The sequence below is a fragment of the Macrosteles quadrilineatus genome, unplaced genomic scaffold (assembly GCF_028750875.1).
Source record: "Macrosteles quadrilineatus isolate MER2022 unplaced genomic scaffold, UCM_ALF_1.0 Scaffold_3__2_contigs__length_128488019, whole genome shotgun sequence".
Classification (NCBI taxonomy): Eukaryota; Metazoa; Arthropoda; class Insecta; order Hemiptera; family Cicadellidae; genus Macrosteles; species Macrosteles quadrilineatus.
In genome coordinates this window covers 1,210,254-1,226,993 of record NW_026542596.1, presented here as the reverse complement: position 1 = coordinate 1,226,993, position 16,740 = coordinate 1,210,254, and the positions used below count along the sequence as shown (strand labels likewise).

Here is a 16,740-nt window from a genome sequence, read left to right as displayed (position 1 = left end):
TTAAGTGAACATTCGATTTACATTTGACAATAATTGGTTACAATTTGCAGGTGTCATCAATTCGTGTTAAGTCCGAGTTTGCTCTTGCGCGTCAACTCATGTTGGAGCAATTAATGAAGCAGGTCAGTATTTTGAAACTCTCTTCTGCTGTTATTTGATAATTTATACAAATCATTTTCAGTTAAACAGTACCTTTTGTAGTTACCACTCCATATAAGTTTTAATTAAAAGAGTAAAATGTCAGTAGACGCTTATGTATTTTAACGTATTGTATTAATTATTCAGTAACGGCTCTTTCGAATTACCAGACAAATAACTATTGTAGAGATAATCGTGGAAAGATCTCATCCTTACCGAGGCAGTTCCCCTCACCTAAGAAACGTTGTTTAATCGTATAGTAGTTTTATTTGATTGATAAAATACTTACGGCTTGGGCTTGGTTGCGGGAATATCACACAGAAAAAGCATACCAGTCAAAAGTCGACCTGCGCTCTAACAACTAGAGACATCCGCGTCCCATTTTCATAACTTTGAATCTAAATATGTTAGACAAAATGTATAATTGTGGTGTGAGTAGCCTCCGGATTGCGGATAATAACTAATGAAGTGGTTTAAATACCTTATTCTGGCAATCCGATTGTTGTATTCCACAACTAGTTTAGTTAGTTGGAATACAACAATAGGATTTCCAGAATAAGGTATTTAAACCACTAAATGTATTATTTTATATTTATTTTTTACGCTATTTTTTCTTTTGTATTTTGCCACTGTCATAATCGATTTGGATGTATTTATTTGTTCAATTCTGCTTACAGTCGTACCCCCAATAAAATAACAAATTTAAACAGTTAAATTTCAACAAGACCATACACAATCTCTACAAACTGAAACAAACTGAAATGACTCTGAAACAAACTCTACAATGATTGTGTAAGCAGTGACTTAAAATCAATATTGCGTACCAGATAACATCACATAAAAAAAACACCAAGCGCTAACATTCATAAATGTAACAATTACTTTACAACTATTAAAAATATAGACAATACAATATTCAAAAATACCCCCGCCACAGCAAACCTGCAGACTAAGCGAATGTCCATTAACCTGATTGGATTTACACTAAAATGCCCCCATAAAAATATCACATTTATTTCCTATAATAGAATTAGTTTAACGAGTACTTAGGTTTGCTGCAAAAGGGAGGGTAAAAGGGGTTTTTTTTGTAAAATGTTAATAGTTTAATAAGAAATGGAAGTATTTTCCAAATTCGATCAAAATATGTTCATAAACAAGCAAACTACAACAGTTGACTTATTCTCCATAAAAATAACATGGAATTTTAAATTTACTATTTTTTTTGAATTTTATCCGTAACCATTAGGCACACAACATCGCTTCAATATACTAAATTATTTGCTTTTTTAAGCTCTACAAAATGTTTTGGAAAGAAATTGTAAAATTTTGGGTTTTTAGGGTCAAAAATGGGAAAAACCTATTTTTACCCCATAAAACCCCATATAAAACCCCGTTCCCATAATCCGATCATACTGGTTCGCGAACTCGTTCGAATAAATTTAGGTTTAAACGTTTATACCAAATTTCATCAAAATCGTTTTTGCTCGAGTTATCGCGCTAACGGCCATTCACACACACACATATAATATGAATTTGAACGGATGGTGTTTTAGGCCTCTAGGGACCTCAAAACGAAAAAGTAAATCGGTCCCGGCTCCAAGTCTTATTATGAGTACTACGGTAATAGCTTATTCCGTATATGGGAAATTCGCTAATACAAAACTTTCAATATTCCCTGAAATATACAATATTCCCTGTCTTGTCAATTACAATTTATCTCCCCCAATAAATCTAATAAATATAATTGATTCAGCCTCTGTGTGAATTACTCGCTAACTCTGATGTAAACAGTTGAATACAAATAACGATCACTAGATCTATATTGTGCTCAAATGTCGACTGATTATTCATACTAAGAGGCTATCTTTAAGACTATAGATGAGTCAAAAGATAAAATGAGAAATCTGTGTTTTTTATTCTCAGAGTTATGTTAAGATAACATGTTGTCACTTAAACGAGTCAACTATGATGACTCATTTGACCAATATACCCAGTGCATACCCGATTTCAACATTATGCGGACGCGTACCATTTCATGAGTCTAAATCAAATTTCAGAAATGATATGAAAAATAAATCAAAGAGAGAAGAGTATCATTGGTTTTGTTAACTATTGCCTTACTGTTTAAGAACAGTTGAATTGAAGACTGGTCTCGTGGTTAGTAGGACTTCTAGCCTGGAGGCCCATGGTTCAAATCTTGCAAATCGCCAATAGCATTTAACCACGTAGACCTAATAGTGACATTGGTAGTTCAGGGCATTAAGTTATAGACCCAACTATCTACACAAAATAACAGGTCTCTCAGACAAACCTGTAGCCATGGAAACCTTTGTATTTGGGAAGAGGAGAGGGGAGGTCAAACCAGGGCCCCAAAATGTCACATCCAATTTCATATTGTTTTAAATCGCAAAGAAACTCATGATTCATGGATATTTTACGAATATAATAAAATACATTTTAATTTTTGTTACAAAAGTTTAAAGTGTTAATTTGTTTTTCTTTTATGACCATATTAAAAAAAAACTTGTAGAAATAAGTACAGTAAAAGGAAAATCGTTCAAATCTTAAGTGTAGGGTAAAACCCCTCTGGTAAAAACACGTTAAAAATTCTTTATTTTTGAAACAATGAATATAACTTTTTTTACTTAATCATATTACCATACTTAAAATGGGGACGTGAATGAGTATTTTATCCCAAATATGAGTGTAGAATGGAGTGCGATGACTGTGCAGCGTTATCACCAACTGAAACCAACTGTTTCTTTAGCAAGGACTGTTGATCAAAATCTTAATAAGCTGGGTCCAGTTTCGAACCATCAAAACTACTGTCTTTTTTAGAATCGAACTGGCGACCCTCTGATTATCAGAATATCAGTTGAAGTAATATTTTACCCATTTAAACTTTGAGTCAGGAGCCGCTCTTCTCTTTCAACAATGGCGTACGGTGAAATTTCTAGACTTTGTTCAACCCCTCCATCCTTTATGTATAACCTATACGTAACAACAGCCAAATAAATAAAATCAAACTGTCAGAAATCCATTGTATTTCACCCTGCCTAAGATTGTTTTGAAACCAAAAAGTTGTAATTTACCAGTACAGAATGCCGGTACAAAGCGGTAGATAGTTAACACAACATTATAGATCGCGCGCCGGGCGCATGCGCGTACCCGCCATATATAACGGAGCACAGCTGATCGGTGTCAGTTGCGCGCGAACATGCATGTAGTGTGGGGTAGATGTTTCTGGAGGACTTTTTAAGTGCCAGTGTGTCTTTTAATTAATATTTTAACGATTAACAATTTCTTTTTAACTTCCTTACTTCTAGATCTACTTACTTTTACACCATGAGGTGAGTTGTATTGATTTTTCTGACTGTTCCCTTTGTTCTTTGTTTACATTCTTGACCTGACAATTGCCGGAATAATCTTGAAAATTGTAGATTTTGTTTGAGTTTGTCAGCGCGTTTATTCTCTGGGTTGTTGCTGTGAGTATACAATGGTGTAGAGTAGATGTATGTTAAAAATAAATTGTTTATTTCAGTTTTTCAGTCTCCTAAGCAATTATTGACTACGATTGTAGCAAAGAACGTTCTAACAAGTAGAAGCATTGTTCTAGTTCAGTCTTAACTTGTATCATTAATGATGAATATTTTGTGGTTTCTACGATTACCAAGCAAAATTAATTAAAATTGCGTAGCAATTAAATTATTTCAATAAAATAATTAAATGCTATAATTTGCTAAGTAGGCTACCTACATGAAAAAATGTACTGTACTAACTATAAAATAAAGTTTACAAAAATACATTCAATCAAACGAAGCCCTTTAGAATAGGGACGATAGTTAATATTAGGTTACATCAAGCCTGAAATAGTAATTGTAAATAGACTTCACTAAACTTATCTACCGCATCATCGAAACTGTCGTGAAAAACACATAAAATAGTGAAATAAGTTAAAAAACTTAATTTACATTAAATTGTTGTGATAGTTTATCAATCCCTGGCTTACGTTTGCGTATGATTTGTCATTACATATTGTTAAATTAAATTATTATAGTTTTTCCCCATAATCACTATAGGAAGTCTTCGGTAGCTTAACACGTGCATTCCAAAGGGGTTGGAGCGAGAAGAGATTTTTGCGAAAAAATACAGCCGTTGTATGAAAAACATTCACTCCACCACATTATTATTTATAAATAATCAACCAAGATAGAAAGATTAAATTTATAAATTGTATAATGGATATACGGTAAATAAATATGCGTATTAAGTAAAATACATAAAATAGATAGCGTCATTAGTCATTATTATTAACTCGTGTGTAATAAAATGAATAGAGCACTAAAAAATTAATTAATAATGAAACACAATATCTTCTAGAATACTAATTCAACATCTATTTGGCTGTACACCTGGGTAACTTAAACTAAAAATAGTACATTGCAACCATTACTATAAACTACCTATTATAAATAATGCATGTAATCAATGTTAGGCAAAAAACTGATAAACACATTGGTCTATATTGGGATGGAAATCTAAAAATGTCATAACAATTGTGCTGCGAATGTGTTCAAGTTTATGATTACCTTTACACTGCTTGGCACTGTAAAGCGCGGGTTTACTTTGGCACGGTATTTGTCCTTTTGGCATCATACGTGATCAAACGTTACGATCGTTTTGTTTATAAACCTTAGGCAACCAAAAGTTGGTTTAAATATTTACTTAAACATCTGTCTCACAAAACTGTTTTACCGAGATGGACAGCTGCTGAAGACTGTAATTTGTCAACATTGAACTTATGTCAATTCATGTTTTTTGAACAGACACTTGTTAAGTGTAACCATTGACTTGAGTTAGTGCAAGTAGATTTCTCAAATGTTGTAAAATCAGACATGTGTTTTCTGATCAATCAATGTTATCAGTGGCCTTGATGGAGATTAGATGTTTCTCTTTTGAAAGTAAACTTTACTAAGTGTGCCTTACTTTATGGTTGCATTGTATAAGAAAGTATTATTTTAGAATCAATAGTTTTATTCGGTTAAAATATTTTGTATGTTAATGCAATAAGAAGACATATTTAACATCATGAAACGTTCTCTTCACATACCAAATCAAGGAAAATCTTAAAATATCCTTCATCCACGATGTAGATGACAAAAATAGATTATACTTGAAATCAATGGTACCCTACTGTATGACTCAAACCATTCAACTGTTGGGCTGACTTTAAATCGACTTTTGGTATTACTACACTGCATTGCCAGATTTATTTTTACGTTAAATTCTGGTACGGTGTTAAAATTAAATAGGCTATGCCAAATTCCAGTAACATTTTTGCTTGTTGAATATTAATATTAGGCATAATACCATAGACTATTACTTGTTTATCTGTCTGACTTGTCTATTTTTTTTATCTATTTCTCTGTGTGCAAGGAAAACTGGTCCTAATATATTAAGCTTATAAGAGGCAAAAATGTGTATTCCTATGCACCAATTGTAGTACCGGTATAGGGAAATTAGTGACAGGGGCTACTGCATTTATGTATCTGGTTAACTCAAAGTTTTTATATCGAGGTGTGTACCTTATTTAATTAATAGCCACAGTATTTTTACCGTTGGCACTTTAAGACATTAATTTAGCAATTACAGAATTTGTATTGCTCAAACACGAAATGTATTGGAAATCTTTAAACAGTTAGATAATCCAATAAACTGCATAAACAATAGAAACAATAGTTAACATAGAAAGCTGCAGCTAGCAACAATGGACACGTTTGAATCATGCAGCGACTCCGTGCTACTACACCTGTTGATAGTGTTATCAGTTATATCAGCTGACAACATAACCTATCAAAGAACAGCTGGTACAGAGGCTGAACACTTTATTCTGGTTTACAAGCTGAACACTTTATTCTGGTTTACAACCTTAAAATGCCTTTCGCCGCAGCAAATCTACAGACTAAGCGAATTTCCATTCAATTAGCTAGATTTATACTAAAATATTCCCTTATGTCCGATGTATTTCCCATTTGAAAACATTAATTTTAATGAATACTTAGGTTTTCTGCTACAGAAAAAGTAATGAGGTGGGATTTTTATTGAAACGTTGATAGCTTAGTTAGAAATAAACAAATTGCCGAATTTGATTAAAATATATTCATAAACAACATAACTACAACAGTTTATTTATTCTCCACAAGAATAACATAAAAATTCTAAATTTACCCATTTTTGGAGATTTCTCCATAACCGTTAGGCATACAAAAACGCTTCGAAATACTAAATAATTTCTTTTTAAGCTCTTAAAAAGAGTTTAGAAAGAAATTGCAAAATTCTATGTTTTCAAGATCAAAATAGTAAAATCCAATTTTTACCCCATAAACCCCCCCCCCCCCATAAAGCCCAAATTTCATTGTCCAATCAAGCTGGTTCGCGCACTAGATCGAATAAACATAAGTTTGCACGTTTGTACAAATGTCATCAAAATCGGATAATATTTGATCAAATTATCGTGCTAACACATGAATTTGAACGGATGGTGTTTGTGGCCTCTGGGGACCACAAAAACCAACAATAAATTGTTCCCGGGTCCAGTCTTACCATGAGACCTATGGTAATAGCTTATTCCCAACAATACCTACAAAACCTTTGGCGTATGGAAAATTCGTAAAAACACAAAATGTCACAAATATATTGCGTAGTCGTATAGAAATGGGGAAGTTTCATGTAGGATGGTGGTTTATTTTACATCAAATCGAAAGTACGATACTGTATACGAATTTGTTAAATATGCTCTCTTGCAGAGTTGTTTTCCGTGGGGTCAGAGGTTTAGAAATTATATCATAATTAGGTTTCGAATTGAATACAGTAACAACTATTAATCACTTATTTTATTCGATGACGTAGTTTTCAAAACGCATTTTTGAGTCGATATCCCAATACCACTGTCATCCCAAACCTGTGTGTACGCAATGTAGCGGCTCAGAGACCAACCTTCGTCGAATGCTAATTCAAAGTTCGTCGTATAATTTTATCACGTGAAAACCACGTGGTCCCCATTCTTCCAAATGCCAACATTTTAAAATACAGTTTCACTTCACATACGTGATTTTTTTGTATTTAATATTTATTTTGTATATAAATATCTCAAGTGTACATCTTAAATGTTCTTAGTTTTACAGTGACTTAATTTACAACCAGTTACTTCAGTTATTGTTTCCATCCAAGTTAGACCCATATAAAATCATAAATTAACCACAATTAGAAACCGATGGTTTCTGGATCGATCGTTCTTGGATCGAACTAGCATCCTCCTTTTGAGGTTGAGGTCTTTGGCGTTGTGGAGTGGTTGTCTTACTCCAACTATCTCAACAATAACTTTATTTATTCACGGTCCTCTAGAAATCAGACTATTTTAAAATTAATTTTATTCCTGAGCCGTTTACACTCTTTCTTGTGTAATTAATTGTAAAGTTTTATGGTTCTTGCAATTAATTAGTAAAATTACTCTGAACAAGCTGTTTATTTTGCGACTATTAATTTAACATTTTTTAAGCATATTTTGAACTAGATTGTTTTTAACGTTTTATGCAGAAAGACAGTTAGTATTTAAATTCCAACCTACATATAGTATATTTCATCACTACAATATATACGCTCTTAGTGACTCTTTTTGACCCGAGGTCAAGTTTTACGATCGAGGCAAGCCGAGGTCGGAAAATGAGCGAGGGTTAAAAAGCTGAACATGTTGAGCAATCGACAACAATATACTAAAACCTTACCTAATAAATAAATCGATAAATAACTTCGATCGATACGATTGCTGTAATCAAAATTTACGATTTTTACTCCCAAGGCCCTAAAGACTAAAAATGATTAGGGGGTAACACGAATACTAGAAAAGACCCATATGTTAATTAACCATATGTTAAATATTGCTATTAGTATAGGGGTTTTGTTTACTTTCGGGCCGAAATAGTATATTTCATTACTAGGACCGAAAGTGGCATTTTCCGGCGCACGCTCAAGTTTTCGCCTCACACAGGGAACTCCAATTTCACGTGCGAGGCAAAGCCGAGTATGTGAGAATTATTTTCACGTACGAGGCGAAGCCGAGGACGGGAAAAATGGAGCAAGTGCCGGATAATAACTTTCGGTTCGAGTTATGAACGATACTTTTCATCACGAAGCAAATATACACTAACACAGAATAGCAGTAATATTACAACTATTGTATTTCTCGATTAATTTGATTGAACATCAAAATAAAATCTTCTAAAAGGAAACCTAAGTGTATTGTTGATTAATTTGTAAAACATAAAAATAAGAGAAACTATTCTTAAGGAAACCTACGTATATTTCTCAATAAATTAGGTTTAAACATCAAAATAAAAGAACAAAACAACTTTTAACATTACCAACAGCTGATTCAAATCATTAAATTGAACCGAAACAAAACACTACCGTGCGTAGTGAATAAATGGAGAACTAATTAATTGAGAGTGAGGGAAAGTAAATTTAGAGCGAGGGAAAATCAGCTGATCAATTTTCCCTCGCCCTAAATTAAAGCTTGGGAAACGACTACTTTCATTGATGTCAGCTGCTATCGAAAATAGTTACTTTCGTTACGGAGTGATGAAAACGTCATTTTTTATGTTTATGATCCATACCGGTATTTTTCTAGTATTCGTGGGGAGTAAAATTGCTACTTTAGACCCGCAACGCATGCATTAAAAATGGCTGTGTTTGCTGCAGTACCTATGTCGAAAAAATATTATCAATGACAAGTAATACTGATCACAAAGAAACGATCATAGAACTGTTAATTTATCAACATTTTGTGAGACAGAAGTATTCGATTTCCGATGCGAACGCTATGCGAATACAGCAGTGCAACCGTCCCCACACTAGACGGGAATAGCAAAGGCCAAGGATTCATCTAGGACAAGGACAGCTGGCAAATTTATTTGAATTCGCGCCAAAAATAAAACTACTAATTTCCGTATGTCTTCCACCACTTGTATTTGACCTTCAACGGAATTTATGAGGCTGGACTCATATTTTTACTCATACAATTTACGAAGCTAGACTTTTTTGTATTTAGTCTGTCTCTGTGTCCAGGTAGACCCATGCGGTCCCGAATCAACCTGATCATCGTGGTAGGTAATCAGAATTTAGCATTGGTAGGTGTCAAAGGAGCAGGAATGTTTTAAAACCTTCGATTGTTAAGGGGTTTTAAATCTAAAATCCAGAAGTCGAAATCAAGTTGTTCTCTGGAATGATTTGATGACTAATTAGTCAATGGTTTCAGCTTGTTTAGTTGCTTGTTTGTTATGACGATGTTACGTGTTCAGCAGAGAAAATGTCGCATCAACTATCACTGTCAAAAATGGAGGCATATTTTTTTACTCTAGTGCATTATGTGAATGGTTCATTCAATGTTCTTTTTTCATAGACAAATGCCTACTGTTCGTCCATATTGATGGGATGTATACTTCAGTATCCAAAATCCCAATAATTATACTACACAGTAGAAACTATTGTTTTTTATTATTTGTTTTGGTATTTGTATAATGGGAGCCTGTTGTAAATAAATAAATCTAGAGTGTTTGTATTTATAATAAAAAAGATGGAAAAATAGTTATATTTTTTGTAAACACTATTAAGTGATTGGCAGCATATCCCTATAATTTATTGTAGAACCACGTTTTCAAGCAATCAGAAATATCATATCTTGCAACAATTAATAAGTCATCATTTACTCCATTACATAATATATCCTATTACCGAATCATGGTTCATGGATCCTGAATTTGTCATCAAAAGTTGTTACTTGTTAAGCTACAACTTCCAAATACTAAACACAATCTCAATTGTTAATAGCAACATCAATTTGCAAATTATACTGCTGGTTCTTAAGTTAGATGTTACTAGTTTGACATTTGTTGCATCATCCTTATCGATTGCTCGTTCAACCAAAACCAACGCTCACTAGGCCACTGCTTATACCCACTATTCAATTAATTTATTCACGCTAATTTCCAGATCGCCAATTTCAATTTTTCGATCTTACTTCATAATTTATAAATATCCCATGAGTTTTAAATGATAGTGGAATCCTGTTTGTGTATATTTTAATTACAAAAGCAAATTTAATGATTTAGCCTATTAACGTAGGATTTCAATATAGGCTAATATAAATCAATATATTCTTAGACAAACTGCTTAGTTTGTTAGTTTCTTAAGATGTTTTGTTTATTGATTTTTAATTTATTTCTAGCCCCATAGTGGATTGACTCTGTTGAACGGTTTATGAATGCCAATGACAAATCAGGGTGTTGTATAGTTAATGTACATCTATAATGATAAAATTGTATGTGTAACATATTTTATTTCATTAAAATAGTTATTACCATATCTTTAATGCTTTATTCTTATGAGTTATAGTTGTACATTTTGCTAACTTGTGTGGCATCTTCCTTATACAAACACACTAAAACAGAAGAAGAACTTGCGCAGACCCCTGAGGATGCCACACTAGCTGGTAAAATGTACAGTACGAAGGGTAATACGACTTCAATATAATTAACTTCTTGAATTTTGGATGTCTAAAATACCCCTGCCGCAGCAAACCTGCAGACTAAGCGAATTTCAACTTGTCTCATTACATTTTTACTCAAATATTTCCATAAATAAAGATATTTATTCCCAATTTAAATAACATTAGAATTAACGAGTGCTTAGGTTTGCTGCTGCGGGGAAGGTAAAAAGTGTTTTTTTGACCATACGTCAATACTATAGGATGAAATAGGCCTAAATAAATTTGCCAAATTGTATCAATATATATCCATAAACAAGTAAACTACCTACAACAGTTTTCATTTTCTCCATGGAAGAAAATGAAAAGAAAGAAATGGAAGAAAATGAATCAGAGTAACATGGGAATTTTAAATTACACTATTTTTGTATTTTCTCCGTGACCGTTATAGGCATACAACAGCGCTTTAATATACTAAATTATTTCTTTTTTAAGCTCTACAAAACGGTTCAAAAAGATATTCAAAATTTTTTTGTTTTTAGGGTCAAAAATGGGAAAACCCCATTTTCACCCATAAAACCCCCCATAAACCCCCGTTCACATGGTCCAATTATGCTGGTTCGTGAACTCGTTCGAATAAACGTAGGTTTACACGTTTCTACCAAATTTAATCAAAATCGGATCATTTTTGCTCGAGTTATCGCGCCAACGGACACACATGAATTTGAACGGATGGTGTTTTTGGCCTTAGGGACCTCAAAACGAAAAATTAAATCGTCCCAGGTCCAGGTCTTACCATGAGAACTACGGTAATAGCTTATAGCTTATTCCCTATATGGGAAATTCGCTAAAAAAGTTTAAATCTTGTTAATTTATCCTTGGTGTTCGCGTTGAGTTAATATGCATGACTCTCATTGGACTCATATATTCTCTGAAACATCTTTCATTGATAATTTCATTAACTCTTAGCAAAATAAATATAGAACTACAGTATAACTGATCGAATGGCGTACTTGCCATGTTCTCAGGACACTTGGAGATCTGTTGCCAAGAAGCTATCGACGTAATGGCTAAGCCAAGAATCAAGCAAAGGCTTGTTTTGTAAAGCCAGACTCTTGGGTGTTAATTACAATTTGCATCATTCAAACAACAAAACTTTCTAAACGAATGAAAAGACCGCTTATGTTTCTAATGTCAAAGAATAACGTCATTGTTGTCGACAGTGTTGCCAGTTTTACGTGATAACAAGTCGGCAACGATGGTTATGGAAGCATTTAATGGTTTAATAAAAAATATGCATCCACTTTACTTTATACTTTTCATTGAAATATATCTGCTCAGTATTATTGGAATCAGCAATCATGGTATTGTTTTTTAATAACTATCATAAACGAATACTTGAGGTGAAACTGCTTTTGCAACACGGGGTTTAGGACAAGTTTGGTTTGGAGCGGGATTCTCAATTTTTATCTTTGAGCGAACTTTATCAAAAATACCGTAACCTAGTCAATATTTGACAAACAAGGTTTCAAGTACTGCAGATTGAACATTATTGGTGGTGTAATCGGTAATGTTAAAGCTTAGTTAGAAAATAGGGCACCGCTATGGACTTCTGTCCTAAACCTTAGGTCTATAGGTCCAAGTCCCGCCAATCATCAATAGATTTTAGGGTGTGTGATAAATTGATTACATGAGTAAAAACAAAAACAAAGAGTACATGTTTGGAGATTTTAAAATTGTGAATAGACGAAATCGTTTCGTTGATGTATTAATAAACAGTTTATTGTTTGTTACTCACTAATCCCATTGGAAACCAGTTGGTTTTGTCAAGTAATAGTTAATGTAATTACACTGTGTAACCATAACAAATTTAAATTTTCATGGCTTTGAAAAGTCTACTCATTGCAGCCAAAACTCTGCTATTTTTAGAAATGGCAAGAATTTCCCCAAAGTTATAATTAAAGAGCTTTCTTCTATCTTATCATGTGGCAATTAATACACTCTTACATCTCTTAGATAAGGTCGTGGTTGTCTTACTGATTCTAGAACTTCCATGTATGGTAATGAAGTTCAAATGAAAATAAAACACTCAATTTCCAATGGTTTAACTTTTTAAATTGCACCATCTTATCAACAACTCTATCACGAATGTAATCAAAATATTATAATGATGTTATTGGTTTGATACTGGATGGGAATTGCCCTTGGTTGAGTTACTATTGGTCAGCCGATTTACAAAGTTTTGCCATAACTGTGCAGTTAGATAGTATCAGTATTTGTCTGTTATGTTACGTAACTGTGGGTGTGCTTATATTAGTCGCCAATTAAGTTAATCAGATCAAGAGTAGTAATATTCAAGTTATGATGTCTTCTGAACCCCTTTCATTAGTCCATAGTTTGAATCTTTGAAACTTCAATTTGTAATTACAAAATATATAAAAGAGAATTTTCATAAAAATTAACATGATTCATTTTCTTGGATATTTTACTTGATTTGTACCGGCCGCAGCAGTAGGTGGCATGTAGCTCCCCAGTTAGAAGGCTTTATTTAACCATTGTCATATACTGATGTGTGGTAAGGGTATAGGTGAAATTCCCAGGTCTTGAGACTGGAGTGGGTCATGAAGTGAACATAATTGTCGTCTACATACATTACCAGGTGTAGTAGCTTTTGTAGCTTGATTCCACAACTCAGATGAAGCTGTGTTAACTTAGATATTGAGACTTTGTTACAATAAGACCAATGTTTCTGCACATATTTGTTATTTCTTGCATTTTTCCCCTACTAGATTTAAAAGAAACTTTGATACACACATGGGTGTCCATCTAGCTAATACAATAAGGTGGGCTATGGCTGGGGGTACGTACGGAATGACCCCCCCCCCTGTAAAGTGGGGGAGGGGGTGTATGGAGTTCCTCCCCCAGACAATTTTTAAAATTTAGGTACAAAATAGTTAAATTTACACATTTTTTGTACCAATATTTGCTTTGTCAATTTGATGTTTTACTGCAAAATCAAAAAATGTGGTGAATTTAATTCTCATAGGGGGCTTGTGCCTCGCCCCCTAGCCCATTTGGAGAGACGCCCATGATGCACGGGCTGTCTATAATAATCCGTTCATTAGAATAAGAAGAATAACCGTTCTTCTACCAGAGCACCTTAAGAGAGAACAACCCAGTCTGTTCAAGAAGCACCAGACAACTGGCTTATGGATCGGCTGTTCTACTCAGAGGATAAATTCCTAAACAATACGCTACTATAAAAAAAAATGCTGATTGTAATTGCAAATAATAATTGTAATATTTGTACCTGACGCATTAATGTTCTCTAGGAATATTTCAATAAAAAATTTGTCTAAATTATCTATTTTCTATTGGGTCCCTGTGTCTTTATAAAAATACCTCCGCTGCAGCAAACCTGCAGACTAAGCTAATTTCCATTTGCCTGATTTGATTTTCAATTAAATCTATTCAAATAACATTAGGTTTAACAAGCACCTAGGTTTGCTGCCTACAGGGTAATAAAGTGTGTTTTTTAGTAAAATATTAATAGCTTAGTATAAAATAAATAGATTGGGCAAGTTTGATCCAAATATATGCATAAACAAGCAAACTACAACAGTTTAGGTACTTATTCTCCATAACAATAACATGGGAATTTTCAATTTACAATTTTCTCCGTAACCAATAACCATACAAAAACACTTCAATATACTGAATTATTTGTTTTTTTAAGCTCTTCAAAATGGTTTAGAGGAAATTTGGGAAATTTTATGTTTTAAGGGTCAAAAATGAGAACTCGTTCGAATAAACATAGGTTTACACGTTTGTACCAAATTTCATCAAAATCAGATCATTTTTGCTCGAGTTATCGTGCTGACAGACACATATATATATATAAATATATATATATATAAATATATATATATATGAATTTGAACGGATGGTGTTTTTGGCTTCTAGGGACATCAAAATGAAAAAGTAAATCGTTCCTGGGACTAAGTCTTACCATGAGACCTACGGTAATAGCTTATTCCCTATAGGGAAATTTGCGAAAACATGAAAGTTCTTGAAAAACTTGTATGGAACAGCTTGAGCACTTGACAAAGCAGTAGGCTTACAATGGAAAGTTGGGACCATTTCACCAATCAGCAGCTACCAATCAGACACTGCATTTGTAGTCAACATCAATAGATCTCATCAATCAAACTCATCTACGCCTTTCAAGTCAATTGGATTGCTTTTGTAGCACAATTAAGTTTTAGCGCTGGTGATAATTTGGAATATTATTTCTTGAATCAACGATTTATTTGACCTTGTTATGTATAATAAGTAATAACACATACTTGAATATTTTGCACCTTTTCCCCATCAGTTTGGATAGCTCCGTACTGTTTATACTATCCTACTAGCCTAATATTATAAATGAGAAAGTTTGGATGTATGGATGGATGGATGTATGTTTGTGACAAGTAAACGCGAAAAATACTGGTCGGATTGGGCTGAAATTTGGTATGATGATAGCTCACATTCCCGATTAACATATAGACGCATTCTTATCTTAAAAGTCCTTTCAGGCTCCGCCCCAGTGGCTCTGGAGTTTTTACGTGTTAACCTTATGAGTAATCGTATTTAAAAGGAATAAAAGAATTTTGTCAGCTGTTTCAACTACACAAGTTGGTTCTATAATTTTGAATAGCATTAAAAAGTTACAAGGTTTACCAACAGGGTGCGGTACTATTATTTTTTTACATTTATGACAACAGCTATCCTATTAAGGCCATAAAGGTAAAATTTTGTTTTTGCAAGGCTTATGTGTAACTATTTTATCAACAGATGTAAAGATCAAAATGTTTCTATTTCGTGTTCTCTTCCCGTTGCAAAGCACGGGTACAACAGCTATAAATAAGTTTATTGTAAATTACTGAGGAGTTTCATGAAATGGAAAAGGTCAAAACCATTTTTGAGTCAACTTTAATGAGTTTGTTAATTTAATGGGGAACAACATAATATAACCGGTGTTGCGTACAAATCTGTTAATTAGTATTGAACACATCTGACTTGTGTTCTTAATTTTTTTTATGTTTGCAAGTAGCCCAGATTCTAGAGAAAAACAACATTTTGTGAGTTTAAAATTTTTTATTCAGAAAGCTATATTAAGCATAGCAAGAATACTGTAACAATCATTGGAAGAGGTAATTACTGGCAATCACCAAAGGTAAGGGCAACTAAATGACCACAACAGTGGTTAGAAACACACATGTAGCATAGCAATGTTGGCAAGTGTGGCCTGTTAAAATGGGAAGTTCAAAAATAACTATCAGCTGGAGTGGTAAGATTCCAGAAGACGAAATATAAATAGGACTAACAAAACTAACTAGAGTACGGTAATATAAACAAATATAAAATGTTGTCTAAAAAATAAAATAAAATTTTCTCATAAAACTTTGATCAAAACCTAAAATTTTTAGGGATGAATTTAAAAAGTATAAGTAACGATACATTTTAAAGCCACTTAGTAAATTCTATCCACACATATAGTCGAATACTGTCAATAACTAAATATATATCAATTAATCGTGTGAAACTATAAATATCCAAAAACAGTGATAAACATTATTAAATAAACAGTCGGGCTAACTTCAAAATATAGTTATTTGTGCAACTAGTGAGAAAAGTGAGCAATTGACTCACTCGAGAGAAATCCTACAGTTACCATAAAACAAATAAATTGGTAAAGAAACATAACCAATTTTTACACAGAAGTGAACTTTTAATATAACATTAAATGTGAAGTGACAAATACAACAGTACAACAGCTGACCAGCTGATTTACAGCCAGTGCTGCCAACGTATTTCGCGCGCATACCAAAGTAATTAGAGTGAGACAATGTTAACATTGTCTCACTGATGAGCGAATTGGCCACTTTGCTTTCTCAAATCAGTGAGAGAACATGTACATTGTTAGGTAACTGTAGGAAAAGAAAATTTAAGTAGTTTCAACAGTAGTAAGGAATGAGTTTTATTACCAAACAAAGCAAGCACAAGCTAAATCAAGTGTG

General features: G+C 33.3%; 1 protein-coding gene across 1 annotated transcript in view; it reads left to right on the top strand.

Moving 5' to 3' along the window:
- The first annotated feature begins 3,354 nt into the window (after window positions 1-3,354).
- Window positions 3,355-16,740, top strand: part of LOC128988888 (facilitated trehalose transporter Tret1-like) — a 55,318-nt gene continuing 41,932 nt past the window's right edge. The window contains exon 1 of the mRNA XM_054410639.1: window positions 3,355-3,488. Coding sequence (XP_054266614.1) covers window positions 3,484-3,488 — 5 coding nt within the window. The 5' untranslated portion in view covers window positions 3,355-3,483. The remainder of the gene's footprint in view (window positions 3,489-16,740) is intronic.